At 47.9% G+C, this 8,344-nt stretch overlaps 2 protein-coding genes across 7 annotated transcripts in view; both read left to right on the plus strand.

Annotated features, from left to right (window-relative positions):
* Positions 1-3,577, plus strand: part of LOC103391485 (cyclic nucleotide-gated cation channel-like) — a 5,263-nt gene extending 1,686 nt beyond the window's left edge. The window contains exons 3-10 of the mRNA XM_025063225.1: positions 43-234; positions 317-427; positions 502-608; positions 691-1,178; positions 1,255-1,533; positions 2,240-2,338; positions 2,568-2,945; positions 3,025-3,577. Coding sequence (XP_024918993.1) covers positions 43-234; positions 317-427; positions 502-608; positions 691-1,178; positions 1,255-1,533; positions 2,240-2,338; positions 2,568-2,945; positions 3,025-3,204 — 1,834 coding nt within the window. The 3' untranslated portion in view covers positions 3,205-3,577. The remainder of the gene's footprint in view (positions 1-42; positions 235-316; positions 428-501; positions 609-690; positions 1,179-1,254; positions 1,534-2,239; positions 2,339-2,567; positions 2,946-3,024) is intronic.
* Positions 3,578-3,637: 60 nt separating this feature from the next.
* LOC107989567 (fibrinogen-like protein 1) lies at positions 3,638-7,884 on the plus strand. 6 transcript variants are annotated; one of them, XM_025063222.1, is made up of 11 exons: positions 3,638-3,852; positions 4,120-4,191; positions 4,589-4,724; positions 4,818-4,947; positions 5,010-5,700; positions 5,837-5,999; positions 6,112-6,253; positions 6,331-6,428; positions 6,904-6,992; positions 7,067-7,254; positions 7,332-7,884. In XM_025063222.1, exons 5-11 carry the CDS (start codon positions 5,641-5,643, stop codon positions 7,519-7,521), a joined length of 930 nt encoding a protein of 309 aa, XP_024918990.1. In that variant the 5' UTR covers positions 3,638-3,852; positions 4,120-4,191; positions 4,589-4,724; positions 4,818-4,947; positions 5,010-5,640; the 3' UTR covers positions 7,522-7,884. The 6 variants fall into 6 exon arrangements, with proteins under 6 accessions (XP_024918990.1, XP_024918991.1, XP_024918988.1 ...); XM_025063220.1 differs by having other exon boundaries at positions 3,648-3,852; positions 4,605-4,724; positions 4,818-4,926; XM_025063219.1 differs by having other exon boundaries at positions 3,650-3,852; positions 4,605-4,724.
* Positions 7,885-8,344: the final 460 nt, after the last annotated feature.

Genomic DNA, 8,344 nt, shown 5'->3' on the forward strand with positions numbered 1-8,344 from the left:
GTGTGTACCTGTGTGTACCTGTGTGTACTTGTACTTCTTCAGGATAGTGAGTCTGGTGATAAACCTAAGGGACTGGGCCCAGAAGAGTCTGGTCGAGGAGGTGGAGCGTCCGGATTCCTTTTTAGAGCGTTTCCGAGGCCCCGCCCACCTGGACTTACGGGCCGCCCCCAGCAGATTCAGCAACAACCACGCCGGCTCTGATGTCGATAATGGAATCAGACGAACCAGACGCACGTGAGGCCGAGGGGTCGATGACAGAGGTCAAAAGGTCATCTGTTAGTGACGCGTCTGACCTCTTCACCTCTGTGTTCTTCAGCAGAAAACAAAGTTCTGCCCTGGTTCTATCTCCATCTGACGATGTGTACTACTACTGGCTGGTACTCATCAGTACTGCAGTATTTTATAACTGGACCCTGCTGGTTGTCAGGTAAACAGTCCTGACATGTACTACACCTGTACTACACATGTACCTGGTCCCCCCCCCCCCCGGCTCTGTCCCAGGTCCTGTTTTGAGGACCTTCAGATGAACAACGTTCAGGTGTGGCTGGTCCTGGACTACATCTGTGACGGGGTCTACATCCTGGACATCGCCGTCCGTCTTCACACAGGTAATGAAAACTGATAATGACACGGAACCTTCCGTGGACCTGGATGAGCGATGAGCGCTCCATAAATGTGGTGCCTGTGAAGGTTTCTTGGACCAGGGTCTGATGGTGAAGGACGTGCGGCGATTGAGGGAAACCTACCTTCGGACGGTGCAGTGTAAACTGGACATCTGCTCCGTCCTTCCCACCGACCTGCTCTACCTCACCGTGGGAGTGGGCTACACCGCCCTTCTTCGCTTCAACCGTCTGCTGCGTCTGCCCCGTCTTTTTGAGTTCTTTGAGCGTACGGAAACACGAACGGGCTACCCCAACGCCTTCCGCATCTGTAAGCTGGTTCTCTACATCCTGGTCATCATCCACTGGAACGCCTGTGGCTACTACAGCTTCTCCAAGGTCCTGGGTCTGGGCTCCGACCCCTGGGTTTATCCCAATGCTTCAGACCCAGAGTTTGGCTCCCTGACTAGACGTTACGTCTACTGTCTGTACTGGTCCACGCTGACCTTGACCACCATTGGAGAAACACCTCCTCCTGTCAGAGACGAGGAGTACCTCTTCCTCATATTTGATTTTCTGGTAGGTGTGTGTCCGTCATGGGGGGAGGACGGTGACTCCAGGTTGTTTTCAGCGTGTGACTTTTCTCCTCGTCCAGGTCGGCGTTCTGATTTTTGCCTCCATCGTCGGTAACGTTGGCGCCATGATTTCAAACATGAACGCCACGAGAACCGCCTTCCAGAGCCGCGTCGATGCGCTGAAACACTACATGCACTTCAGACACGTCAGCAAAACCCTGGAGCAACGTGTCATCCACTGGTACGACTACCTCTGGACCAATCAGAAGACCATCGATGAACAGGAAGTGCTGAAGAGCCTGCCCACCAAACTGAGAGCCGAGATCGCCATTAACGTTCACCTGGAAACACTGAAGAAGGTGAAGATGAGGCTGGAGGACGGACGGACGGATGGACGGATGGATGGACAGACGGACAGACGGACAGACAGACGGACGGACAGACAGACGTACAGACGTATGGACAGACAGACAGACGAACAGACAGACGGACAGACAGATGGACAGACAGACAGACGAACAGACAGACGGATAGACAGATGGACAGACAGACGGATGGACAGACAGACGGACAGACAGATGGACAGACAGACAGACGAACAGACAGACGGATAGACAGATGGACAGACAGACGGATGGACAGACAGATGGACAGACAGACAGACGAACAGACAGACGGACAGACAGGTGGACAGACAGACAGACGAACAGACAGACGGACAGACAGGTGGACAGACAGACAGACGAACAGACAGACGGATAGACAGATCGAAAGGATGGACGGACGGATGGACAGACGGACGGACAGATGAACGGGCAGATGGATGGACAGACAGATGGACTGACGGATGGACGGACGGACAGGACGTTTAGTTGTTTTCAATGTTTGTCCTAGAAATCACAGCACTACCACAAATAAACACAAGATGGAGCTGTTGTTGTGGTTTAAATGAAGTAGAAGAAAGATGACGACGTCTGACGTCATCAGGATGACTGTGGACCACATTTACATTTTATAGTTCATGTCTGTGTGTGTGTGTGTGTGTGTGTGTGTGTGCATGAACAGGTGTGTATCTTCCAGGATTGTGAAGCTAGCCTTCTGGTGGAGTTGGTGCTCAAACTAAGGCCCCAGGTTTTCAGCCCTGGAGACTACATCTGTAGAAAGGTACGTTGTAGTTGTTGCCGTTGTTGTTGTTGTAGTTGTTGTCGTTGTTGTTGTTGTCGTTGACGTTGTTGTTGTCGTCGTTGTTGACGTTGTTGTTGTTGTCGTTGTTGTTGTGTCAGTAGTGGTGTATTTTAGGCATTAGCTGTCATTTATGCTAGCATCAGTTAGCACTGATCGGTTGCAGACGATAACTGCAGCAACACGTGACAAATCAGAACTTTCTCCGAAGGGCGACGTGGGAAAGGAGATGTACATCATTAAAGATGGCCGCCTGGCTGTGGTGGGCGAGGACGGCGTCACCCAGTTTGCTGTGCTGACGGCAGGAAGCTGCTTCGGTGAAATCAGCATCCTGAACATCAGTGGCAGTAAGATGGGCAACAGGCGCACGGCTAACATCCGCAGCCTGGGCTACTCCGACCTGTTCTGTCTGTCCAAACACGACCTGATGGAGGCGCTGCAGGAGTTCCCCTACGCCAGGGCCCAGCTGGAGCAGAGGGGGCGGGACATCCTGCAGAAGGAGGGGCTTCTTGAGGACATGAACGTGTCTGCAGGGGAGGAGCTGGAGGGAAAAGTGGAGCGGCTGGAAACCAGTCTGGACCGGTTACAAGTGAGTTGAGCCGCCCGTCAGTCCGCGCCCCTCACTTTGTCCACCGATGATTCAATCTTCTTTTTTAAAATCTTTTCAGACCTGCCTGGCCCGTTTACAGAGTGAGTTCAACTCCTCCCAGCTGAGGCTGAAGCGGCGAATCACTGCACTGGAGCACAGCGTCACCACGGCGACCACGGGCAGCGGCTTCTTATCAGACGCCGATGGAAACGAAACGACTGTTGATTTTACACACAGTGAAGTCAACATCCGGCTGTGACGGACAAACAACAGTCAGAAGTACAGTCTCACCCCACACACCCAACCGCCGACACAGCCTAGACCTGAGCCAAAGGTCAAAGGTCAAAGACGGCTGCTCTTTCTTTTTGATTTCAACAAAAATCGTTTCCAACACCACAATATGACATGATGTTTTATCGCCCCCTGCTGTCCCTAACCTGTCTACAGTATCAAATTATGCTTGGGCTCCCTCTTGTGGTACGTAACATAATCTGATTCCTTTTAGGAGCTGTTCTCTCTGTCTCTGTGGTTTCAGGAGAATTGAAGTACTAGTTGTACTAGTTGTACTAGTTGTACTAGTTGTACTAGTTGTAGTACTACTTCTAGTTGTACTAGTTGTACTAGTTGTACTAGTTGTACTAGTTGTACTAGTTGTAGTACTAAAACTAAACTGTCTCTGTGTGATGTCAAATAACTCTCCTTGTTTTTGTTCCTACATTGGTGGTCTGTGGTGGTCTGTGGTGGTCAGTGTTGATCCTCCAGGTAGTTTACTTTACGTGAACATGGTTAACAGTTTATACAAACGTGTGTGTGTGTGTGTGTGTGTTCACTCTGTGGTGACTCAGGGGTAAAGTCCACCACTGACCTGAGATCAGAGGAACTGACAGACTTCTGTTCTCAGCTCCAGGTAGAACTCGACTTCCTGTGTTTGCTCTGTTCTTCTTGTTTCTCGTGTTTCGTGTTTTGACCAGTATGTTCTTCCTGTCTTTGTCAGTCTTTGTCAGTCTTTGTCAGTCTTTGTCTTTGTCAGTCTTTGTCAGTCTTTGTCAGTCTTTGTCCAGATCTTTTTGGTCTAAATCTGCTGCTGTGTTGTTGACATCTGTGTTTGGGCTCTGTTGGACTGAATGACTCTGTGTGTGTGTGTGTGTGTGTGTCCGGTGTGTGTGTGTTTCAGATGGAACTCAGCTTTGTGTTGCTGTGTGTTGCTCTGGCGGAGTGTGTGACCCCAGTGTCGTCTGCAGCCGAGGTGAGACTGGAGTTCACGGCTAAAATATTACGGCATATTTTTGTGAGACTAAAAATGAAATTAGTAAAATGTTAAACTGTGTTTACGGCATGGAGTAGAACTGCAGTAACGATGTGAGAAAGTATACATCAACATGAGGCAGAGCTTTGGCGACCTCTAGAGGTTATGAAATGTAACGTTGATTAAAGGTTTTTAATAAAGTCATTGATATACACTGTTGAACTGTGTATTATTTATCAATACTGGTATTGAATTCCAAACAATAAATCAGGTTTACACCTGACTCTGGGCCCAGATTATTACACGACATACGGTCCTGCACATTCAAACAATCTACACCGTGGCCACCAGAGGTTGCTAAATCCAATACAAGGCGTCGTTTCCCTCCTGTTTTCAGTGATGTTCTTTCCCAGGCAGGGATCATAGAGCGACTCCTGCTGGCCACTCACCAGCATCCCTGGCTCTGGGGTCTCTATGTCTTCACTGTTGGACTTCCCATCATCCTCTTTGTTAGCTTCATGTGGCCTGACAAGGTACAGTGGACACCCGTTTGTCCATGGGACTGCTCCAAGTCCACTCCCCCCCCCCCCCCCCCCTGTGCTGTAATGACTGTTTGTTCTGTGCAGAGATTCGGTCCTCCTGACCAACAGTACTACTACAAGAAAACAGACGACGCTCAGCCAGACGACATGACCACGCCCCAGGAGAGAGGAGGTCTGTCTGAGGAGAGAGGAGGTCTGTCTGAGGAGAGAGGAGGTCTGACTTCTCTCCTCTCCTCTTCTCCTGTTCTAACTTTTTCTGCTCCTTCTGTCTCTCAGGAAAACCCATCCAGACCATGTCGGGGGGGCGGAGGGGGGAGCCTCATCAGAGGAAGTCAGGCGTTGATTCCTGAGAGTGAGATCAGATGGAACTGTGATGGTTTCCTGTAGAACTGTGATGGTTTCCTGTAGAACTGTGATGGTTTCCTGTAGAACTGACAGGGTCAACAGTGAAAAAACACCGTCTGAATCTGATCCATGAATAATAACCAATAAAACATTTTCACTTTTCTTTCTTTCTGAGTCTTTCAAAGAAGTCATTTTTCTGTGCTGGTTGGAGGTGACCTTTCTTGACCTTCAGCATCACTCAACCTGAGTCACATGACCTACGGCTGAGATTCAACCTTTTTCTGGGCTTTACACTCAGTGTTGCTGTGTACTTCCTGACTCACCCACTCACCCCCTCCCTCACCCCCCTCCCCTCCAGCTGCTGACCCGCCCACTTCATATGTTGTGTATTTTCTGCAGCAGAGAATCAGGTGTGTCTTTGGCCTCAGCTCTGATCTGCTGCAGATGTGAGGAATTCCTGAAGGAACAGAAACAGCCACAGATCCACGCGTTCGGACGTCGACGTCGACTGCTGTTACTTCGACTCTCAGAGTTTTTGTTCTGCTGAAATAACAGAGTGAAAATGTCAGAGCAGATGTTCAGGAGACTGATCGTCCTCACCGCCTTCTCTCACTTCCTGTGTGTGAGTAATATTTAGGTTTTTTTATGTTGGAATAAACTCAGAACACGATGATTTTAGTATGATTTACTGTTGGAAGATCCCTGTAGTAATGCTGTAGTAATACTGTAGTAATACTGTAGTAATACTGTGTGTTCAGTCGTCTGATGTTTGCCGTGAGGAGGTGACTACACTGCGGCAACAGGAGAAGCTTCTGGAAGACCAGCTTCACAAACAAGAACTCCTCCTCCTCAGGTTACAGCTGCTGGACCAGCCTGACCACAGAGTCCCAGTCAACCAGAGTCAGGACCCCCGGGACACAGGTCCACCTGAACTTTGACCTCTGGACATTTACCTGCCATTCTGCAGAAATGTACAATATAGAAAATGTTGTCATTGTGTGTGTGTGTGTGTGTGTGTGTGTGTGTGCGTCAGACTGTGCCCAGCTCTTCACATCAGGGTTCAGGTCCAGTGGTTCCTACAGAGTCCAGACCGGTAGAGTCTACTGTGACATGAGTGACGGAGGAGGGTGGACCGTCCTCCAGAGACGGACCAATGGAGGCGAGACGTTTAACAGGTGAGTGTCCTCACAGGACAACCACCGTCCTCTGCAGGGACATGTCTGACAACCTGTCCGTCCATCCTCTGTCTCAGGTCCTGGACCCAGTATAAGGATGGTTTTGGAGACCTGGAGTCAGAGTCTGGAGAGTTTTGGATCGGGAACGACAAACTACATAACATCACTTCACAAGGTCTTTACTGTTGTTTCAATGAGACTACAGTCAGAACGGGTGTGTGAGTCATTGGTTTAGTTGTTGTCAACAAACTAGAGGTGAGATAAGATTAATGAACATTATTAACATTATTAACATTATTAACCTTATCAACGTTATCAACGGGGTGTGTGAGTCATTGGTTTAGTTGTTGTCAACAAACTAGAGGTGAGATAAGATTAATGAACATTATTAACATTATTAACATTATCAACATTATCAACATTATTAACATTATTAACATTATCAACATTATCAACATTATTAACATTATTAACATTATCAACATTATCAACATTATTAACATTATTAACATTATCAACATTATCAACATTATTAACACTGTACAAGATGTCACTGGTTGGATTTTTGTGTGTGTGCTGTGTGTGTGTGTGTGTGTGTGTGTGACTCTGATTATCACGACGTCTTCATAGTTTTAATCTGACTTTTCCAGGAAATTACACTCTGAGGATTAACCTGGAAGACTTTGATGGAAACCAGCGCTACGCTGAGTACCAGGAATTTAAAGTTGCCAACGAGGAGGTGCTCATTTTTTCACTTTAAACTTTTTTTTTCTCATGCGAGTGCGTCATCTCATGTTGTGACTCTTTCTGAAGGATTTTTATCGGCTCACCTTCGGAGCATATACAGGGACAGCGGGGGACGCTCTGTCTGGAAGTCTTCAGGTGGGGGTGTCGGAGTGGGCCGGGCACCGAGGCATGAAGTTCACCACCTACGACCAGGACAACGACAACTACCGGGGAAACTGCGCACGAGAGGACAAAGGAGGCTGGTGGTTCAACAAGTGAGGTCGAGGAGACGAGCAGGAACTCCAGCTGAAGGAGACTCCAGGATGACCTTCTCTTCTGTCTCCTCCCTCAGGTGTCACTCAGCTCACCTCAACGGCGTGTACTACTCCAAAGGCCACTACAGTGCAGTGACAGATGACGGTATAGTGTGGTACACGTGGAGAGGCTGGTGGTACTCCCTGAAAACCACCATCATGAAGTTGCGACCCACTGACTTCAGAGTTGACCCTGCTGATGACCCTGGTGCTGTACCGCTGCACTAACACGTTATCAGGTCAAGGTTCACTGTGAAGGGGTCATGAAGGTCAGATAAGGCTGAATGTGTGAGCAGGGACGACGCAGTAACATATACACAGAGTATTTAGAGTATTTAGTTTCCTGCTGGATCATGATTTAACACTGAAGCCTCTCAGCAGTAGACCATAAACCAGCGGTTCTCAACCACTGGGCAAGAAAACCAGATTTTACTTAATTTGTCGAAATACTTCTATTGATTTACTTTGACTATGTAACAGTGACACACTACAAACAAAATATAGATAAATACGCCACCAGGTGGCAGTAGGTGGCTGTATGTATATGTATGTCTGTATATCTAGAAAAAAAGAGAGACTTGAGTAGCTGAAGATCTTTGTGTGTCTTTCTTCAACTCCAGTGAGTACATCAGCCTTTTGTTCAACTAAACAGGCCCAGATTTGTGTTCCGTATATTTTATCACCTTTACCTTTCAGACAGTTTTGTTGTTAGGTGTGTTGTAACTGAAAAACGGTTGCGGTCATTGCTGTCATTAACTACAGTTTACTGCACAATATTACTGTGATTATAACCTCAGTCCAGACCCTGGTGGAGACCACAGGTACTGCAGTGGCAGTGTAACACTGCAGTGTGTACCGTTACGTCGCAGACATGTGCTGTGTTTGGTCAGATTGTGAAACTGTTTTACAGATGTGAAGGCTGTAACAGGAAGTCACGCAGCTGTCTCCGTCACAGTCCAACAGTCCAACAGGTTTCCACTGTAACATTAGTCCAGTTTTGTAGCAGAACGACTGTAATTTTATTTTAAAATTAAGCTTTTATTGGTTTAAA

This window comes from Cynoglossus semilaevis, chromosome 15 (assembly GCF_000523025.1).
Source record: "Cynoglossus semilaevis isolate Cse_v1.0 chromosome 15, Cse_v1.0, whole genome shotgun sequence".
Classification (NCBI taxonomy): domain Eukaryota; kingdom Metazoa; phylum Chordata; class Actinopteri; order Pleuronectiformes; family Cynoglossidae; genus Cynoglossus; species Cynoglossus semilaevis.

Bases quoted from the DNA above. Each gene is read 5' to 3' on its own strand.
- LOC107989567 (XM_025063222.1), top strand. From the start codon at position 5,641: ATGTCAGAGCAGATGTTCAGGAGACTGATCGTCCTCACCGCCTTCTCT. The intron at 5,701-5,836 runs GTGAGTAATATT...CTGTGTGTTCAG, and splicing joins CCTTCTCTCACTTCCTGTGT to TCGTCTGATGTTTGCCGTGA. The intron at 6,429-6,903 runs GTCTTTACTGTT...TGACTTTTCCAG, and splicing joins ACATAACATCACTTCACAAG to GAAATTACACTCTGAGGATT.